At 39.9% G+C, this 22,302-nt stretch overlaps 1 protein-coding gene across 2 annotated transcripts in view; it reads left to right on the top strand.

The window, feature by feature from the left end:
* Positions 1–2,297, top strand: part of IDE (insulin-degrading enzyme) — a 120,793-nt gene extending 118,496 nt beyond the window's left edge. For both annotated transcript variants that reach the window (XM_006880339.1, XM_006880338.1), the window contains 3 exons: positions 609–681; positions 1,180–1,247; positions 1,849–2,297. In XM_006880339.1, coding sequence (XP_006880401.1) covers positions 609–681; positions 1,180–1,247; positions 1,849–1,944 — 237 coding nt within the window. In that variant the 3' untranslated portion in view covers positions 1,945–2,297. The remainder of the gene's footprint in view (positions 1–608; positions 682–1,179; positions 1,248–1,848) is intronic.
* Positions 2,298–22,302: the final 20,005 nt, after the last annotated feature.

Here is a 22,302-nt window from a genome sequence, read left to right as displayed (position 1 = left end):
TTGTAAAACAATGAAATAATTTTTCTTTTACTTTTTCGAGAGAGTAGTGTACTAGGGGGGAGGGTTGGGAGGGGAGAAAAGTGCAACAATGAATAAATGGAAATCCATAGTCTATAAATTTTCATTGAAATTAATAATAAATTTTTTAAAAAAGAAATGGAAAAAAAAAGAATGTGGCATCAGATTGGAGGAAAACTCATCAATAACCTGCATTTATACAGAAGAAACAACCTTGCTTGCTGAAAGTGAGGAAGACTTTAAACACTTGCTGCAGAAGATCAAGGACTACCGCCTTCAATGTGGATTGCATCTCAACATAAAAAAAAAAAAAGAAATCCTCACCACTGTACCAATAAGCAATATCACATAAAGATTGAAATTGTTGACGATTTTTCTCTTCTTTGGACCCACATTCATTTTTAATTCTATCCTATAAGGTCAGTATGAGTAAGAACCAACTTAATAGCAGTATGTTTTGTTGGTTGTCTTTTAAAAAAATTATTTCTTCCTTTAAATGAAATAATAGAAGCATCTCCTGCATCTGGCAAAGATACTTATTTTTCATAAAAATGAAGGCATCCTGGTAACCCTGCTTTCTTCCTGCCTAGGAAATGTTGGCAGTAGATGCCCCAAGGAGACATAAAGTGTCCGTCCATGTTCTTGCCAGGGAAATGGATTCTTGTAAGTGTTAAACACTGACTTTTCTAAATGTATTTTTAGTCCAGCTTTGAGCCTTGTACTTTCCAGAGTACTAGAAGTTAAAGGGTTAGTAAAGGGGAAGGGAGATTAGGGTGTTAGGGAATGAAGGAGCGTGTGCCAGCAGCAGGTGACACAACTTCACAAGAACACAGTTGGTTCCTGGTGGGGCACCTCCAGTGCCTATCTGGAATGAGTCCACGTGGAGGAAGGAGTAAGTTGTTTCTCAGCTTGGTGCTTCCTGTCTGCTCCGGGGTTCTTCAGAGCCTCGGCTTGTAGTCAGATCAGACCTGGGCACACTAACGCTGCTCTAGCAAGGCTTCCTAACCACAGTATCATCATGAGCCATTGCTGGGGACAGTGGGTGGGAGGCAGGAACACTGCCAAGTACGTGGGCAACTTCGGCGTGAGAGAATCTGAGGGTCGAAAACGACTGTGGTATGCTGGGCATAGTTAAAGCACTAAACCTTCATGTTCTTCTAGGTCCTGTTGTTGGAGAATTCCCGTGTCAAAATGATGTAAATCTGTCACAAGCACCAGCGTTGCCACAAGTAAGAAGTATACATGTCAAGTTTGCAGTTTAGAGAACTGCCTATTCAGATGGAGCTTGTTCTTCAGGACATGTATAATCCAGAGATTTCAGACCATTGGTGTTCCAGTGTCTGCTTTGGTTCCCCTTTGAAGGCCTGGTCAGCCAGATGTGGCCAGTGGTTCAGACCTTTTGAGCCTCAGACCCGTCTGTGTTGGCTTCTTGGTTGGCTTCTCAGCCACACCTGTCCCCACGTCTTCTTAGCCTCAGCCACAGTGCTTGAGTATTTGAATCATCTCAAAAATTGGCATTTTCCTCCAGGAAGAGCAAAATATCCGTGGATCCAGGTCCTTACTGGTTAGGCACGTTAGCCTCTCTGCTCTGTTGAAGCCCTGGGCCTGGGGTCTTGGTATGTCGTTTTATGTGCAGAATAAGACCAAAAATCTTACATCTAGTTTAGAATCCCATTGTGGGCCCTCATCATAGATTTGCATAGGCTCACCCAGTTTACAATATAGAAGATAGAAACTGTACATACAAATTAAAGAAAAAAAAAATAACATTCATGTCCTGCTATGCTTTTTTGGGTTGAATATACTAAGAGGGAACTATTTTCTTTGCAGCCTGAAGTGATCCAGAATATGACTGAGTTCAAGCGTGGCTTACCATTGTTTCCCCTGGTGAAACCACATATCAACTTCATGGCTGCAAAACTCTGAAGATTCCCCTCCCGGAAAAAGTGCAAGTGGATGCATTCCTGAGTCTTCCAGGGCCTAGGAAACCAATCTTGGCCACTTTAGTAGTTTCTAGTTCCTTGCAAAGACATACAGGGAAAAAACCAACAACACAGAAGTTGTCAAATGTCATGTAGAAATATTAAAAATCCAAAGTAATTATATTACAAATCTTGTAGATGTAGAATATTTTTAAAATACATGCCTCCTAAATATTTAAGTCTTTCTTTTCATTACTAAGAGAAATTTCCCTTCTGTAACAATGCTTAAAATAATGAACAATATTCCTATAGAATCTTCCTTCCCTGTTCACTTGTCCGGAAAAAAAGAAAAGCTAGATTTTTTAAAGCCTTTTAGTTGACCTTTGAGAAGGTTTCAAAACATTAGAAAGGTAATATCTTTTTTAAAAAAAATCAGTCTTCAAATTTACTTTCTGTTTGATGATTTCATATAAATCAGTGGAGACTATTACATTTGACAGATAATGAACAAAACAGCATAATCGCCTTTTATTAGTCAAATTGCTGAGTATAGAAGGCATGATTTTAATCTTTTTATAAAATTTGAACATGTTTTGTATATGAACTAGTAAAATCCTGGAAAACCCTAGAACATCCTACTTATTTACAGTGCTAGAAATACTTTACATCAATTTTGTCCCAAATGGAATTTCTCAGGATTACTGTGGTTTGTTTCTTTCTGATTGAATTATATTGACATTCTTGTATTCATAGTTGGTTTGCCGTGTTCCATACGTTCTACCTTTTCTTATCAACATGTTTGCTGTATTTATTTAATCCACACACTGCTGAGTGTGCAACATGCTTTTCCAACATCAGTTGTGATGAACAGCCTTCACTTTTTACCTTTATGAAATTGTAGTCAATACATGAACCAACATAATTGGCCCTATTGCAGATTTCAAAGACAGCAAATACAGAGCCTTTTTGGAAGTATCAAAATGAAAACCTTAGAAGGATCTCTGATGACATAGTCCATAGTATGTTTGCTGCTATCCCAAAAAGAAAACTTGGGATCATAAGTAGTATATAGTATGGTTTCCAAAACTCTAAACCCCATGGTTGCTGCCAGTCTAATCTTGCCTTAAGCATTACGTTATTTTTTGAATATATAAATATAAACCTACAAATACGATTACTGGAGCAGACTTTTAAAGATATCTTTTTTCCCTTGACATTTTAATTCAGGTGAAATTGTTACTGTAGATATAAGAAATATTTTTTAAATATTCACTGTTATTAAAACTTGCTTCCAGAGAAATGATGAATATTCTTCCACGTACAGGCACATGCACCGTAGGTGGCCCCATTGTCCACTAACTCAGGCAAAGCAAAGAATGGCATTTCAAATGACATTTTACCTCCATCTGAAAGGCTTTGCCAGAACATCTTTCTTGGTGTCATATTTTTTTCACATCTAAGTTTTTCCATTTTCCAAATAATCTAAACTTGGGGCAAGAATGATAGTCACAACTTCGGAGGCTGCTTTTCAAAGCGGGGCTCCATTTCTACTGTCAGATAACTGTGGTGCTCTACCCGTCATCTTACCCTGCCTCCCAGAGCCTCCTTGTACAAAGCCTGTCTTTATTCATCAGAAGGGCTGTGGCATTACTCCTTTCTGGTATTATGCATCTGTAGACTATGCAGCTATTCATCAACCTGCAGATATATATACAAGAGAAACTGAAAATTAGTCCTGAGTGTTTCAGTCAACCACTCTTTAAGTAAAGAAAAACCCACCTACCTTTTCTGTGGGAAATTATATGCTGTTGAATAACGTCTAGCTTTTTTTTTTTTAAGTGGGTAAAATTGAACAGTGTCACTTTTATGAGGAAGGCACATGAAGAGCTCTGAGAGGCATCTCATGTGGTCTTCAAGGGACCTGGGGTTGTTGGCAAGTGTGCTCCAGCGTCTTCTGTCTCCCAATTGGATCTCAAGCTACCTTTGGGTCACTGAGGCACACTAAGGGATTCCTTCCAAGGGGCCAGGCTGCAGTCCATGAGCAATAACAGACTACTCCAGGTACTGTATGTACTCAGCACTCAGTAGATGAAACTTGTGAAAGAAACTAAGCTATTCAATACCTGGGACTTTTTTAAAAAAGTCATCTTTTTGACTCATTGATGTGGAAGAAAGAGCATGTGACACAGCCAGTACGGTGGAGTGCTATGGTTATCCTGTTTACAATAAATCACCTGAATTTAACTTCTGGAGTTTGCATTTGTATTCTCTTAATGGCTTTTATAAAATGGTACAATAGACAGTCTTCAGCCTGCTTTTCAGTGTCCCATTTTGACAGTGTTTTCTTATTTTCATTGTTATTAATGCAGAAGGTAGTGAATTCTGAAGTGTTTAGGATTTTTTCAAGTATATCTAGGTAACAGTGATTTTGATAGACCAATGGCTATTTCACACTTTTGTAAACAGACATCTCAGGGATTTGAGGCTGAACTCTTTGCTCTAAATATTGTCACCATTGCCTGTCAGAGTCTCATCAGACTTTCAGCAAACGTTGCCGGGCAGATTTTAAAGCTTACACTTACATGAAAAGAATTTTGAATAGCCAAAAATATATATTCTGAACAAGAACAACTTTATCTTTCCTGATTACACAGCTTGTATAAAAGTTACAGACAAGACTTTGTGGTATTGGGCTGATAGTAGTCATATAGGTCAGTGGGAGAGAATAGAAGGTACAGAAGTTAGATGCATTATTTCCAAGTAGTTGGACAGATAATTTGACAAAAATGTTAAAGTAATTGTAGAAATACAGTCTTTTCAATAGATAGTCCAAGAAAGAGTATCCTTATGTGAGGAGAAAATTGAAACTTATCATCATACACTACACACAAAATTAACTCAAAAGGAACTATACATTTGCTGTAAAATCTAAAATTGTTTCTGGAAGGTAATAGACACACAAAAAACTCTCAAAGTTTGTAGTTAAGCAATTCTTAGCATGTAAACATTACTAACCATCAAAACAGATAAAGCCTTCCCATTTAAAAAATGTTTTAAAAAGATTTATTAAAATAATAAATCCTCAAAACAGCTATGAGATTTCACCCCATCAACAATAGCAAAGTTCAATAGGGCAGCACACAAATGCTGGTGGGGTTATAGAGAGATTGGAACCCTTATTCACTGCTGCTGGGAGTGTGAAAAGATAGAACCATTATGGAAGGTGGTCTGGTGCTTTTTCAAAAAGTTGGAAATAGAAATACCATTTGACCCAGCAATTCCACTACTGGGAATATGCCTTAAGGAAACCAGAGTTGCTACTCAGATGTATGCACCCTCATGCTTATTGCTGCGTTATTCACAATAGCAAAGAGATGGAAGCAATTTAAGGACCCATCAATAAATAAATGAATAGAAAAACTATTGTACATTCACACAATGGAATATTAAGTAGCATTGAAAAACAATAAACCTGTAAAACATTACACAATACGAGAAAGCCTGGAAAACATTATGCTGAGTGAATACTTCAGTTACAAAAGGCCAAATACTGCATAACACTGATGTTTAAAAATAGGACTGACATGAGGAGTTGGGGGGAGAATAAGAACTGAGTGGATAGATGTGAGTATTGCATTGGAACAGAGAAGAGGAAGAATTGCCCAAAAGGAATATATGATTAGGCATTATACGTATGAGAATAATCTGGAACAAGAGATGCATTGCAAAGTGGACAAGGGAGAGGGAAGGAAGAAAATTTGCAACAATAAAACCAAGTCCAGATGGATATATTTTTAATATGCAAATGAGACAAAAACCTTACAAGAATATACAGAAAACTCCTCAATCTTTAATGAGACGGTAAGCCAAACCTACCAGCATTAAATGGTTCCAACTCAGTGAGCCACAGTCAGCTTTCAAAGACTCAATCTCCACCAGAAGACGCTGCCCGTCTTTCTCACAGCTGGTGGATGCAAACTGCTAGTCTGTAGTGAGTTAAGCTTTTGACTGGTGGTTAATTGGTAGTTAACACCTCCCAACTAACTGGATTCACTGCAGTTGTAGTTTATTAAAAAGAAACCTCTTCCGTCCTCACCATATAATTTTTTTTAAAAGCTTTGAGACTTTCATTATACCTCCTTTACCCAAATACTAAAATGACCAAACTGAGAACTTGATCTTTAATGTTGTTTTTTCTGGCCAACATCTTTGGTCTGACCTCTAAAGGCTGTCCCAGTTTTACAGACATTGCAGTGTCTGTCAACTTGGGTCAGTTCATCTCACCGAGGGTCTCCCTTCCCTTCATGTGCTCGCTACAATGTCCTTCTGAAGCAACTGGTCCCTCCTGATGACATATCTAAAGTGAGCATGTTAGAAAAATATTTGGTTGTGATATTTATAAGGTTTTCGTTGACTGGTCATTTAGAAACAAGTTGCCAATCCTTGCTGCTAGTCTGTTAGTCCAGATGCTGTACTGAAACTTACCTGTCAATAGATGATACATGTGAAATAGGGATACCATAGCATCCAGCATCACAGCAACACAAAAACACCACTAAATGGCAAATTGACAGATGGGCAATGAGGAATTAACATAAGCCTTGCCTACTTAATCATACACATATAAAGGATTTTTTTTTATTGGCAATAGGGAGCTCTGGAGATGCTTCCTGGATGGGTCAAGATTTAGTCCATCAACAGATGCCAGTTCAGCCTCAGCCTGCTTTCACCAAAGCATGCATTTTAAATAAATCATGAAAAGATGCTTTGCCCATAGCATCTCTCAAAATTGCTACAAGAGGCTTGAATCTGTTTTTCAATTCTTTCAACTTGAGAAATACCAAGAGACTTCTTCCCTTTTTGTTCCCTAACTCTATAGTTCTTAGCACATTCCATTAAAATAACCTTGCTTTGTCTTCTCAAGCTGCTCTTGGAAATCTTCTGTTCATTTCTTCAAGAAGCTGGACTCTATGAAAAAGAATGTGGCATTAGTATCAGAGTAAGACTCATCAGCAACCTGAGTTAGCAAATGACGCAACATTGTTTGCTGAAAATGTGGAAGACTTGGAATTCTTGCTGCAGAAAAGCAAAGACCACAGTCTTCAATATGGATTGCATCTCCACATCAAGAGAATAAAGATTCTTACCACTGGACCAATAAGCAAACATGATGCTGTTGTTTTTATTGTTGTTAAGTGCTGTCAAGTCGTAGATGACTCATAGCGACCCTATAAATGAAATTCCTGAACACTTGTACACTTTTGCTTCCAAGCTCATTTTAATCGGGAAGCTCCACCAAATACTGTCCACCATGAGTAACCATTATCACATTTGACACTTCAGAGTCACTGTGTTTAGCATCACAGCAACCACAAGTTACCTCTGTACAACAAGCTATACCACCTAGAAGAATGTTTGACAAAAAACAAAACCAGGCCGAATCACATCTCACACCCATTAGCGAGGCAACATTCCACCCTAATCCTCATCTATGCCAGCAAACAAGCCTCTGTAGAATCCAGCTCCTGCAAACGATTTCCAAACTGGATTCCAGCCCCATATTGCCAACCAAATGGTTTTTTAAATAGGAGGCTGAATCACATCATCTCACACCCATTAGCGAGGCAACATTCCACCCTAATCCTCACCAGAACCAGCAAACAAGCCTCTGTGGATTCTGGCTGCTAATGATGGAGAAAAATTAAAATTGTCAGCAATTTCATCTTTCTGAGATCTGTAGTCAGTACTCTTAGTACCAGCAGTCAGGATATCAGGAGACTTACTGTGTGGAGCAAGTCCTCTGTCATGGACCTCTCAAAATTATGGAAGGGCAATTATGTCAATCTGGACACTAAGGTGCACCTGATACTGACCATGGTCTTCGCAATTACTATGCCTCAGAGCTGAACTAAGGATGGCAGAAGAAGAAGCAGCGATGCTTTTGAGTTGTGCCGGAGGACAGTCTTGAACACACCATGGACACTAAAAGAACAAACATGTCTGTATTGGAGAAAGTGAAACTAAGTTTCTCCTTGGCGACAATAATTTTGAAGCTCCATCTCACATACTTTGGGTATGTTGCCAGGAGGGACCAGTCCTTGGAGGAGGACATCATCCTTGGAAGGGTGGAGGGACAATGCAGAAGAGGAAGACCATGGATGAGATGGGTGGACAGTGACTGGGACAATAGGGGAAAGTGTGTCAGAGACAGATTGGTTCAGGATAGGACAGGACTCAGAACTATGTATGTATGTGATTGCTGTGAGCTGCAGGCGACTCGATGACACAACATCAGATGAAAAAGAGGAAGACTTGATTTTTTCAAAACTTCTGAAAAACATTTTATTTTGAGGTTTTTATTTTTTTAAAATGAAGTGCACGGAAGATGTAGTTCAGAGCATTATCCCCACATGAATACCTTTATTTAATTCATTGCTAAAAACACGAGCTCTGGCGGTGGCTTAGTGGATAAGGAGTCACACTGCTAACCCAAAGGCACAGGGTTCAAATCTACCAACTGTTTCTAGGAGAAATCCCAGCAATCTCCTGTACATTCAGCCTCTGAAAACCCTGTTTCAACTTGACTGCAATTAAATAAGTTGAAAAGCAAGAAATCAGGTCTGGATAGAACCCAGCTGTTGAGGTGGTGGTGTGTTTTTTTTCAGCTTAGTAAAATATAACACAACATAAAATTAATAATTTTAATAAATTTCAATGAAATTGGTGCTTTTAACCATTTCATTTACAGTCCAGTGCCATTGGAGAGCTTGCTATGAGTCTGTTCTGACTCAGTGGCAATGAGTGAAAGCAATAAATACATTACTAGTCCTTCCTTCCCCTCTCATTCACCTCTCTCCCTGTTCTAATAGTTGCTGCCTTGATTTCTTAGAACAGAAATTAATCTTGCCTGCTTTCAACATTGAGCCTGAAATCAATCAGAATATTTGCTTGAACACGGAGTATCTGGAATAGGCAAATAGAAACAGTAATTTAGTGGTTCGCATGGGCTGGTCTGTGGAGAGAAGAAGTTATTATTTAATGGATACATGTGATGGGCACATTTGGGGAACAAATAGTGAAGATTAAGGTCACTGGATCATATCCTTGACAATGGTTAAAATGGCAAAGTTTATGTTGCATATATCTTTACCCTGATATCGAAACAAAATATACCCAAGAAAACCCACATCACCAGAAAACAAACAAAACCCACATCAACACCTGGGTAATTGAGGTCAGGATTGGGATTCTTCACAAAACACAAGGTCCTCGTGCAGCCTGGCTTCAGCGCCACAGCGGACATTGCAAAGATAAGATTGTCCGTTAGGGGGGGACAAAGCACGGCTCAGAGATTCCATGTAAACCTTGTTTCCTGGCTTTTGACCAGCACCCACCCCTATTTATGTAATAATCCAAGCGGAACAAATGTGTGGAAAGATAAGGTTGAATTATTTTTGGGTACTGTTGCCTGCCAACCCAAGAAGTGCTTCTCACCACTGGGGAAAATTTCAGAAACTTAAGAAATTGAATGTGGCTGAAAATACCTTATTCGCCAAATTACCAGAATTAGCCTCTAAAAGTATTTCCAACCCTTTAGATAGCTCACTTTGACAAAAATAAATAAATCATATACACTGACATCATAACTGGAAAAAATATTTAAAGAAGGATAATGGTGGCATAGGGAGCTGCAGGTTGTACTGCTGAGAAGGTTGGTGGATCAAATGCTCCTCAGGAGAAAGATTGACAGTCTCTTCCCATAAACGTTTGCAGCCTCAGAAGAGTGACGGAGGGTCCTCACGAGTCACAATTTACCCAATGACAGTGGTTAACACTGTTTATAAGCAGCCCTAGTGGAACAGTGATTAAATGCTTCGCAGCTGAGAGAAATGCCATCCATTCAAACCTATTAGCTGTTTGCTCTATGGGAAAAAGAAAAGGTACCTGCAGGTACCTGCAAACCCTATGGGCCAGTTCTACTCTGCCCTATTGGGTCACTTTGAATTGAAATCCAGTAGACAGCGGTGGGGTTGGGTTTTCAATACTATTCATGGATCAGAGTGGAAAATTTTAAATAAGTCATTCCACAAAGTATGCAAATCAACATCTGTAGAAGTAAATTAGCTTAAGATAAGACGTAAGGAAATCTGCAGATAAAATAATGTGACTTGAATTTGTTCTTAAGTCTAAAGTACTTGATCAGCTGTTCCTTAGCTTCTGTTTCTCTCATCTTTTCAGTAGCTTTTCCACAGGATTCTGAAAATTCTTTTCTTCCTGTATCCTTTCTATTAGTGCCCTGTCCTCCTGGGAGTGTGCAGCTTGAAGGTGGAACTAAACATGAGACAGCACGTGGGGTCTTTCTTGATGACAGACTCAAGTCATGGCGGGTCAGCTGTGTGTTGATAAAACGAGTCTTCTGTTTGTCCTTTTCTAAGGCAATAGTCCATTATGGTCCCTTTCCTGGATTTAGTACCCTAAGGAGAGGAAATTGAGATGCCTCTGTCATCGTTGTTGTTACGTGCCATTAAGTCACCTGTGACTCATAATGACCCTCTGTACAATACAATAGCTCTGAGCTCAGCTGTATCCTGAGGCAGTCTCACTGCCTCTGACATACTACGCCCACTACCCCAGTTACTGTGTGAATCCATCTCACCCAGGATCTTCCTCTCTTGTTCTGTCCATACACCCTTCCAAGCATGATGTCCTTCTCTAAGGACTGGTCCCTCCTGGCCACATGCCCAAAGTATGTGAGATAGAGCCTTAAAATCCTTGCGTCCAAGGAGACATTTGGTTTCACTTTCTCCAATACAGACCTGTTTGGGTTTTGGTGATCTATGCTATGTTCTGTACTCTTCTGCAGCACCACACCTCAAAGGTGTCAGTTCTTCTGTCATCCTTAGTCATTGTCCCACTCTCTGATGCATAGCAAGTAATTGCGAAGACCATGGCCTGGATCAGGCACACCTTAATCGCTAGACTGACATCATTACTCTTTAGCACTTTGAAGAGATTCCTGACAGCAAACTTTGCTGATGCAATTTGTCTTTTGGTTTCCTAACTGTTGGTATTGATTGTGGAGCTGAGCAAGCTACATGATTTTTAAAAAATCTTTTTAATAAAGAGTATTCTTAAAAAAAAAGTATTCTTGATTCAGAAAAATGCACAAATCATCAATGACTTGTGACAAATTGAACTCACCTGTTTAGCCAGCATACAGTTTGACAATCAAAATATGACCAACCCTCAATATCTACTGTCCCTCATTCTTTTCCGGTTGTCTCCACAAAGACAAACATTATTAGAGTGCTCCTTTTTCACTTTTACATAAATGGAATCAGATAACATTAATCTTTTGTGTCTTCTTGCTTAGCTCAATATTTTAAGGAGATTCCCATATATGTTGTTTACTTAGTCCCATACAATCATATTTATTTTCCTTTTATTTGACATTTAGGTGATTCTCATTTAATTGAATGCCAAACCACCAGGAAGTCTCTTCTAACTCACAGTGACCCTATAGGACATAGCAGAACTGCCCCATAACGTTTTCAAGGCTATAAACCTTTCTAGAAGCAGACTGCCACATCTTTCTTCCATGGAGTTGCTGCTGGGTTCAAGCCACCAACTTTCAGTTAGCACCTGAGAACTTTACCCACTATGCCACCAGGGTGGTAAGAATAGTGTTGCTTTTTAAACTTTCCTTTTTTAAAATTTTTATTTATATTTTAACAAAAGTTTCCAGAAAACTTAGATTTCCATTCATTCATTGTTGCACATTTTCCTCCCTACTGACACCACTCCCTCAGTTCAAAAGATTTTTTCATTATTGCACAGTTTCCTCCCCTCCCCACTTCCCTCTCCCCCTCCCTAGTTTTTAAACATTCTTGTTCAGGCCTTTTGTTGAATATCTATCTATCTATCTGTCTATCTATCTATCTATCTATCTATCTATCTATCTATCTATCTATCTTTCTGTTGGTTGTATACATAGAAATGGGATTGCTGGTTGGTATGGTGGTGTGCATATATTTTTGTTTTAATAGATACTACTGTGTGTATCACACCATATACTTTTAATCACAAAGGCCTGCCCACTAGGTTCTAGTAGGTTGTAACAAGAGGCTTCCAGCTCACACCTGTTAATTATATAAAAATGACCTACCTTCTAGAATTCATGCATTAATAGTAAAAAAATTCATTCCAACTATCCTGAAATAAAATGTTTTGAGTGATAGGATATAATCCATATGAATACAAGGAAGACCTATTAAAATGACTATTATTCAAACATATGCTCCTACGTGACACTTCACAACAGCTGGATGTATCAACTTATGAATCACCAGCAATATATAAGACTGTTACTTCTCTAATTCCTAATACTATCTGCCTTTCAGATTTTTAACTTTTCTGAGGTGTATAGTAGTATAGTTTTGCTGTTTTAATTTACCCTTCCCTGGATGTCTGTCTAATGAAGCAGAATACCTTTTCATATGCTTACAAGCCATTTCCTTTACTATGAAATGCCTGTTCAAGTTTTTTTTGCTCAGTTTTTGATTGGATTGCTTGTCTTTTTCTGTTTATAGGTATCTTTATAGCTCTTAGAAAGAATTTATAAAGTTTAATTGCTTTCTCAACTTCCTAAATCCAGTCATTTCTGAAGTTTTTGGATGTTCTTAATATTTATAAATATGGAAGAGATCCATATTTATTTCCATTACAAAAACAAGTGACCTGACAGAATTTGGAAATTATCGAACAATATCACACACTAGCAAAATCCTGCTGAAGATTACCCAGAAATGACTGAAAGATCACATTGACAGAGAACTACCAGAAATACAAGCTGAGTTTAGAAGAGTTCGTGGCACTAGAGACATAACTGCCAATGTCAGATGGATCTTGGCAGAAAGCAAAGAGTACCAGAGAAATGCGTATATGTCTTTTCATTGACTAGGCAAAGACATTGGACTGTGTGGATATATTTGGTACATTTGACTGTGTGGGCATTTGACTTTTTTGCATATAATCTTGTCTACTTGACCTCTATTAGTTCTCTGATTGTGTCTTCTACTATTATATAGTCTTTTATAGTCTTTGAACTTCTTGTTTCTTGAACATGACAGACACATTCCCAACTCAAGACTCTGTATTAGCTTCCAGTTCTGGCCTCCAAGGTCACATAGCTCTCCTACATCCCTTAAGGCTTTGCTCCAGTTTCATCTTTTTTAGTGAAATCTTCTCTGATCCTCCAAGTTAGTCTTGCACACTCCCCTCTGCCCCCTGGCCCCTGCCCCTTGCATGTCCTATTTACAGCAGTCATTCATTGCTTTCTTTAACAAAACAAAGCAAGGAAGCAAAAAAAAAAAAGTCTGTATTATGGAAGTTTTCAAACATACGCAAAGGTTAAAAAGTCATGTAATAATCCTGTTACATAAATGAGCCAAAGTTACCTCTGAACATTGGTCCCAGGCTGTTTATTTCTTCATAATTAGCTGGGCTCATTAGTCTGAAAAGCCCTCCAGCATCAAATTTGTACATATTCAATTGTTTTAAGAACAGCCCTAATGAGAGATGAAGACATCCAGAGCATGCCTTCCTGAAACTACACCAAACCTGTGCTAACTACCTGAGATAAAAGCCTGAGGTCCCAAGGAGCCGAGCCAGGGTTCTTCCTTCCCACCTTACAGCAGAAGGGCATTCAGTCTGAGCACGTGTAAGCCAGTACTTCTGCCTCTTTCCCAGTAGGACGTTGTCTTGCTTTCTGGTGGCTTCTTGCAGTGTTAGTCTCAGAAGACCTCCCTGTTGGAGACCACCCCTCTCATGCTGCTGTGAGTGCATGAGCGCCAGGAAACCGCTTGTTGTGCAATACTGCTATCTCTTCACTCGCTCACTCGCTCACTACTAGCATTGCTGCCCCTCCAGAGGGCTTTCAGAGGCTGTAAATCACACAGGAGGAGAGCGTCCATCTTCTTCCCAAGGAGCATCTGGTGGATTCAAAACATCTGTGTTTGGGTTGGGAGCACAACTCCCTACCCACTAGGCCACCAGTGCTCCCTTACCATCTCATCTATCTTTTGTTTGATCAACCCTGACTTCCCTCAGACTCGCTAACCCTTTTCTCATGTAACTCATCCGACACCAATAATTATTAGCATTTTTGCTCTCTTGTTTTTTGTTCCTAAATACTTTCCAGTTTTAAATGTTAACTTGATAAACTGCTTCCTAAATGGCAGAGCCATTTTAACTCGCTGGGCTGGGGTTTCTTGATTTGAATGTGCCTAATGTGGGCCCATGAATCCTTTTTGATGAGGACATTTAGTCCTTGCACTTAATGCCCCAGCTTTGAGAAATAGCTGCAGTGAACTGCAGGATGCAGAAAATGCCAAGATGACCCACATTCTCAGCCAGGGAAAACTGTGATGTATTATGAATGGGTCCTTCTGAAGCCTGGTTTGAGCGCCTAGGTAAAGAATAATTCCTTTCTGATAGACGACACTTTGAGTGATAGGCTTTCATGGAATAATATTATGACTTGTGACTTGGAACATTAAATATGACATTAGATTCTTTTCTGTCTTCTGTAAATTCATTCTTGGGGGGAAACAACCCTAAAAGTTTCTGAGTCCTCACATTGAATGTTGATTTCATTGATAAGCCATTCTTCAGGAATGGAAATACAAGTAGAAACAAAATCTTGTACATTTTCCTCTTGCATGGACCTGGTCCTCAGGTAAGTGTTCAAGGTCTCTAGGCTGACACTGAGTGTGTGAATCCTGAGACACAAGCCAGGAGAAAAGTAAGTTACTTAAGCCATCCTGGGACCCCAAAACGATCATAGCTACAATAACCCTCAGAAAACTTTTCCCAAAACAAAAAGGAAAACTTTTCCCTTGTGATTTCCAACCCAGAAGTTATTGAAGTGTGTTGTTTAGTGATAAATATTTATGGACATCCCAAATTTTTACTATTGTTGATTTCTGATTTTCTGTTGTGGTCAGAGAACATTCTGTGTATGATTTTATTCTTTTTTATTTCTAGATGCTTGCTTTGTTTTTATTTTTGGTCAAGCATCTGGTTTATCCTGGATTTGTTCCAAGTGTACTTGAAAGGAGTGTCTGTCTGCTGTCGTTGGGTGGGATGTTTTGTGTCAGGACATATTGGAGGGTGTTCTAAATTCTTAGCGATTTTCTTTCTAGTTGTTCTAGTTCTTGGTTCAGTTCTGTCAGCTTTCTTTTTTTACATGTGCTTTGGTGCTATTTTTTGCTGCATATATAATTATAATTGTTATCTCTTCTTTTTTTCTATTATACTAGTTTACTTACAAAATTAGAATATATTGTTTTCCACAATAGATTCTTCCAATTTCCCTAACAGCCCCCACCCGTCGAATTGTACTATCTCTTCTTAATGTATAGACCATTTTGTCACCATGAAATATTCTTCTTTATTCCTAGTATTGTTTCTTATAGTAAAGTCTGCTTTTTGCTGATATTAATATGTCCACTTGAACTCATTTGGTTATGGTTTCGTCGTTTGTCTTTTCCTGTCAAGTTATTGTGTCTTTAAATGTAAAATTGTCTCTTGTATCAGCAGATGCTTGGATCTTGCTTGTTTTCAGTCTGAAATCTCTCTTTTGATTGGAGTGTGTCATTTACTCATATTTAATTTAATGATTTATATAGTTGGATTTACATCAGTCATTTTGCTACTTATTTACTGTAAATATGTCTTTTTTTTTTGGTGTTCACTTATTGCCGTCTGTTGTGTTAAATAAGTATGTAAAGTATATTATTCTAATTCTTTGGCTAATTTTTATTTTTAAAACTATGGTTCTTTTTATTTTCATTTTTTTGGCAACTACCTTAGTTATTCTAGGACAGTGGTTCGCCACTGGGAATATTTGGAGTTCTCTAGAAGCATTTTCATTGTGACAACTTGCTATTAGTTAGAAGGGCCCAAAGACGCCAGTACGCATTCTGCAATACACAACACAGCTCACGACACCACAACAGAAAAGTATTTCTCCCAAAATTGTCTATTGTGCTAAGGATTTTAACATACATTTTAATGTGTAACGATTTATTAGTAATGACTCAAATATAAATATTCCTATAAAGCTTCATTTTCTCCTACTCTTTTGTGCTGTTATTGTCATACATAGGGTAACTATGACTCATAGAGACCCTAAGAACAACGAATGGAAACCTTGCCCTGCCTGTGCCACCACCCGCCACCACCCTCATGCTCTGTGTGGTCACTGTGACAGTCCATCTTGTTGAGAGTCTTCCTTTCAACAACCCTTTACTTTTCCTGAAAAATGGGTTTTCCCACCAAAGGTTGGCATCTCCTGACAACATGTACAAAGCACATGAGATGAACTTTCATCATCCTAGCATCTATAGTTGTTGTTGTTGATTGCCGTCGAGTCGAGCATGACTCATAGCGACCCCATGAACAAAAGACCTAAAGCCTTCCTATAACTATTGTCGTTTCTCAAAGTTCATGGAGTTTCCAGAGGCATGCTGTTTAGGAAGTGGACGCCACTCCTGCACCCAGGTTATACTTCCGCCAAGACATACTTGTTTGTTTGTTGGCAGTCTGTAGTATATTCAATGCCACAATTCAAAGGCATCCATTCTGCTTCTATTGTCTTTACTCATTGTTTGATTTTCACATGCATATGAAGCAATTAAAATATATTATAAACCTCATAGTAGTTATGTAAGTTGTAAGGGATGCCTTTTTCTATTTTAATCCGCTTGATTGAGAACTAATTTACATATGATAAAGTTCACCTATACAAAGTATGTAATTTTTAGCATACAATTTTGTGGTTTTAAAAGTAATGAAGTAATTAAGGGAGGTCTGGTGGCCTAGTGGCAAGAAGCTGCACTGCAATCCCAGAGGTACGCGGTTCAATCAAATCCACCAGATGCTCTCCTGGAGAAGGAGGGGCAATCTCATCCTGTACCTGTCAGATCCGATTTAATGGTTGTTGTTGTTGTTAAGTGCCGTCGAGTCGCAGGCGACTCATAGCGACTCTATGAAGGAGAGTCCTCAACACTTGGGTGTCTCTCATCCTCACTCCAGGTTCATAGGGTTTCCAGAGGCAAGCTATTACAGAAGTGGATGCCACTCCTCCTTCCAAGCTTGTTTTAATCAGGGAGCTCCACCCCACTCTCTGCCCACATTGGGTAACCAACCATTAATGCATTTGACACATCAGTGTCACAGTGTTCAGCCTCACAGCAACCACAAGTGACCTCTGTACTGCAACTTGTACACCAGGGCCATACGACCTAGAGGAATGTCTGAACAAAAACAGTGAAAGACAGGCCCGAGGGCCGCAGGTTAAAAGTCACCCACCTTCGGCTTGGTAGCATGGCCTTCTGTCCACTGGGCCAGCTGATCTCTATGTTGATGTTGTTGTTCTTAAGTGCCGTTGAGTCGCAGGCGACTCATAGGGACTCTATTGAAGGAGAGTCCTCGATGCTTGGGTGTCCGAATTGATGGTACACACACAAATATTAAAATTAAAAAATAATAATAAAAGTAAAAAAGTAATGAAGTAATTAAGAGAAGGGTTTATTGCCCAAAATTAATTTCCCCAGTGATTTTATTAATAGTAACAGGTTATGAAATTGAGGTCTAAGGGGCTAAACAATGTGCTCAAGAGGAACAAGTAGTATGTGGTCGAGCGGGAATTGTCCTCTGAAACCTTAAATGTCCTTCTAACCATCACACTACATTGTACCAGAACCAGCCAATAGCCTACCGAATCACATCTCTTCATTTTGGGAAATAGGTTACCTTCTGGGGAATAGCGGTGCTGCCTTAATTACTGAGTACTGCTAGTATAGAAACAACAGGAGTGCATACACTTTAACAAACAGAAATGTATTCTTTTACAGTTTGGGAGGCTCAATAATAATCATTGTCGTCAAGGCAGAACCTACTCCTGGTTGACCTTCCAGTGGGTTTTCAGAGACTGTAAATCTTGTTTTGGGTTGGTTTTTTTTTTTTTTAATTTTTTATGATTTTGTGTGAATGTGCCATCAAATCGGATCTGACTGGTACAGGAGGAGATTGTCCCTCCTTCTCCAGCAAAGCATCTGGTGGACTCGAACTGTGTACCTCTGGGACTGCAGTGCAGCTTCTTGTCACTAGGCCACCAGAGCTCCCTGAGACTGTAAATCTTATGGGAAGAGACTGCCCATCTTTCTCCGGCAGAGCAGCTGGTGGATTTGAACCACCTGTGTTTGGACTGACAGCTACGGAAAGGCTTTTTCTCTTGCTGTTGATTCTGAGAGAAGGTCCTGGTCTTCTTCCCTGGATCTAAGATTCCTCGAGCAGGGATTGGGGGTCTGAACCTCACTTTTCTTTCCTAGTGGTAGATATACCATGTTGCTGTATCCCAGGGAAACTCCCTTTACATCGATCAAGGCTGTAAAGGGATCGAGGATTTTGCAAGTCATCCCTAGAAAGGTGGAGAGTCATTAAAAGAGACTCATTAACAAGATGGACTAATCCCGTAAATGTTAACAGTAGACTCAAGATTGTGAGGGTGGCACAGTACTGGGCAGAGTTCAGATCTGTTATTTATTGGATCATTATGAGTCATACACAGTTCCACAGCATCTAACAACAACAACGACATCTCACCCCGATCGTTTTTCTTTTTATAACCCCTGTCCCTTTTACAACTGATTGACCATACAGGATCTTTACATAACTGCCATGTTACAATCAAGACACTAAGAATCATGGCCTAGGCAGGCAAACACATGTTATTTGAGTACACAATTCAATCTGCTTTAGATGTCCTTGTGATATACACGTTTGTAGCTTTTTCTCTCCATTTAACACTACAGCAGTAATGTCTTCCCGTGTAAAACTTTTATAGCCATTATTTCTAATATTACATATTAGCGAAGCCCCTGAAGCGGACCTTCTCCTCCCTAGTTCCCAAGACTCCGTTGATCACTTGGAATATGTCTCGGTTAGCATTTGTTTGCTGCTCTTTTTACTGCTTTATTGTAAAATATACAGAAACGTTTAAAAATAAATAGATAAAGATGAACTCCATTATGACGACTTCCCTGGTCAACAAGAGGAGCTGAACCCACCTCCAGAACTCACCATTCACTCCCTCCCTCCTTCCTGTTGACTTTCAGCCATAATGTCTTCAAAGGTCTGAGTAACCTGATGTTCAGGATCCAGTGACCTTGTACAGCATTAGAGGTGACTCTGTGCACAGTTGAGAGGCCAATGGCCCCAAGAATTTATTAAAAATTGTGTATCTCCAGAAAGTTGTTGAAACACCATTACTTCTCGCTAACACTCTTTTCCTCCAGCTCACTAGCTTTCAAGTCTTCCCCATCCCCCTAGATCCGCTGTCCTGCAATCCGATCTCCTGCCTCTAAAAATAGCTTCCTTTTATGTTTTTCCCCTGGCTTTTCACATCTCCCCAATGGTCTCTCATCTGAGCCCTTGCCTCCTAATTATCCCTGTCCTGGAACCTCTGCCAGGCAATTCTCTCTTCCCCCCCCCCACTAATGCAGATATTAACCCACTTCAGCACCCATTGAGAAGAGTATTTTCCCCCTCTCCTAACCTGACAGGGATGCTCGCAGAACTACTGCTTTCCACGCTACTCTCTTCCCAGATGGATCTCCCATTTAAAGAAATGATGTGCTAAGATTGTACCCCTGGAAGTTATTCCTCACGTCCTAAAGAACTCTTTGCTATTTTGGGGCTTCTGTAATGTATCTCGTTCCCTAAGAAGTGTAAATCACCCCACAGTCCTGTGGGAGAGATTGTTAAGGCCGAGTTTCGTGTGCTTGCTGAGGTATCCATATTTCCCCAATTCCCAGAAAGGACACATGGTGAAGATAACCAGAAACCTAACAGAGCTTTCAAAGTTGCAGTGAAATCAACCATGAACACTGTGTATCACAAATAAAAGGGTCAGGGACAGAGGACACTCAACCAAAGATATCTCGTTGGGGGGTGTGTGTGTGTGTGTGTGTCAACATTTGGTCCGTCCAGACCCCCTTCAGCCCATGCATTTTCCCTCCTTCAGTTCAAGTGGTACTTATGCCATGATTGGTTGAGTTTTCATCCTGGTTAATTGTTTATTTGAAAACATTGTCAAGTTAGAATCACTCTTATGTCTCTTTAGCAACCTCTGAGCTTCTTTTCTTAGTTCTCTCTTTCTTTTACCACCTTTTCTCTCATTTGAGTTTGGATGACAGTTGGACTTTGTTGCCATGTGGTCAGAAACCCAACCCAAACTGGTTTAAGAAACCAAGAAAAATCACTAGCATTCCTATGTGAAAACTCCAAGGAAATTTCTGGCTCTAGGGCCTCAAACAAGTCCATTTGGACCTGGTCCTTCTTCCTTGATCTTCCTTTATCAGGACAAGTCCCACCTGAATCATCTTGGAGTCAGAAACTGGTCAGGAATTGGGATAAGCAGAATGGCCTGGGGCTGGGCCAGCCTTGCCCAAACATGACTCTCCTGAGGAGAGCCAAGATGCATTTCCAGAAGACTGGGAAGTGGATGCTAATAGGGAAAACAAAGCAGTGATGTTCACGTCATTGGCTTTAGGGTAATAAGGATGTCCAAGCAGGACGATGTCCAAGCTGTAACCATGAGAGATCAGATTCACCTAAGCTCTTATGTTTTGGTGTTTGGTTGTTTTTGTTTTGCACGTGAATGTGTTTTGTTGGTTTGTTTTGTTTTGATATTTTTATTGGTATGCATACAGTCATTCATATGTATTGTGTTTCATGCATGCACATTGTGTTTTATACAATTTCTGACATTGTATTTTTTTTATACTGACTTATTTACAAAGTTCACATAGATTGATTTTCACACTAGATAGTTCCTGTTTGCTTCATCCACTCCTCTCTCCACTCTACATTGTATTTTATATCATTAATTACTATTGATCTCTTCTTACTGTAATGCAGAGACATGGAGTCATAATATCTGGGCACAGAGCTTTGCAACCTGTGTTTCTATCAAGCTTCCCCCATTGACTATGATTTGCAGCCTAGATGAGAATCCTTATCTCTCTACTGGTTCAGGACCAAGGATAGCAGCCCATCTGCCTCGCTCTTCTGACCCCAGAAGGTCTTTTCTGCCAGTGGAGGAAAGGCTAGAGGTGGGGTGAGGCAGTAAGACAGGGTGCCTAGAGTGGGGAGTCTCCAACGACAGCCTCCCTTATGAAAGTCCTTTGTCAAAGCAATGCCGGATGAAGGAAAGCTGAACTGCATTCCAATGTTCGCGTCTCCAGTTCTTGGCTGCAGCAAAGCCAGGTGCTTGCATTGTTCTTTGGCACCTGGATTCATGGCCTTACAAGCATGCATTTCCATCATCCTCTTAATAGAGCAATACATCTCTAGCTCGTCTGTGAAAGAGGCAACACAGATGACAAGGAAGGCAGCTGTGGGCTTAACTGTCAATCATTGTCCAAAAAGTTGGGTAAGAGGTGGGTGAAAGGCTTTAATGTTCAGTGCTTTCAAAAGATCAAGGATTTCACAGCAAAGGCCTCTTTCAGATTCCCACTGCCAGTAGCCCACTGAGAAATCCAACCTGAAATGAAAAACTTCACCCTCTGCCAATAGGAATTTTCTAGTCTATGTGTCCTGGTGGTGGATGTACAGAGTTAGGGGTGAGGGGTGGAGAGGAAGCCCATGAGAGTGAGGTTAGCATGGAGTTGGAGAGCCAACTTTGATATGTGCCTCTGGACAACTTAAAGTCTCTATTAAGGTAGAAATATTTTTAGACCACTTAGAGTCCACCTCCCCTTTTCCTGTCAGTTGTGGTTATCAGGTGCCATTGCATTACCTATGACTCACGATGACCTTATGAACAAGTCTGAACCTGTCCTATCCTGTGTCATCCTCACCTCACCATCTCAGATATGTTCAGGCTTGTTGCTGTAGTCACTGTGCCAATCCATCTTGTTGGGAGTCTTCTCTTTTGCTGACCCTCCGCTTTTCCAAGTGTAATCTCCTTTTCCAAGGACTAGTCTCTCCTAACTACATGCCCAAAATATGAGAGATGAAGTTTGGCCATCTTTACCTCCAAGGGGCATCATGGCTGTCCCTCCCCCAGGGTGTATTTGAAGAATATATATGAAGATGAATATATGAAAAAGCATGTAGATGATGAAGAATATAAGAGGAATGTGGCTTTCTATGAAGATGGCACCGAAAGTGAAGAAGGAAGCCCCTGCCCCTCCCAAAACTGAAGCCAAAGCAAAGGCATTAAAGGCCAAGAAGGCAGTCCTGAAGGGCGTCCACAGCCAAAAAAAAAAGAAGATCCGCACGTCACCCACGTTCC

The sequence above is a fragment of the Elephantulus edwardii genome, unplaced genomic scaffold, assembly GCF_000299155.1.
Source record: "Elephantulus edwardii isolate Elephantulus edwardi_28Jun2011 unplaced genomic scaffold, EleEdw1.0 scaffold00007, whole genome shotgun sequence".
In the NCBI taxonomy this organism is placed as follows: Eukaryota; Metazoa; Chordata; class Mammalia; order Macroscelidea; family Macroscelididae; genus Elephantulus; species Elephantulus edwardii.
Note: the sequence above shows the minus strand (reverse complement) of the source record. Positions and strands in the feature narration are given on the sequence as shown.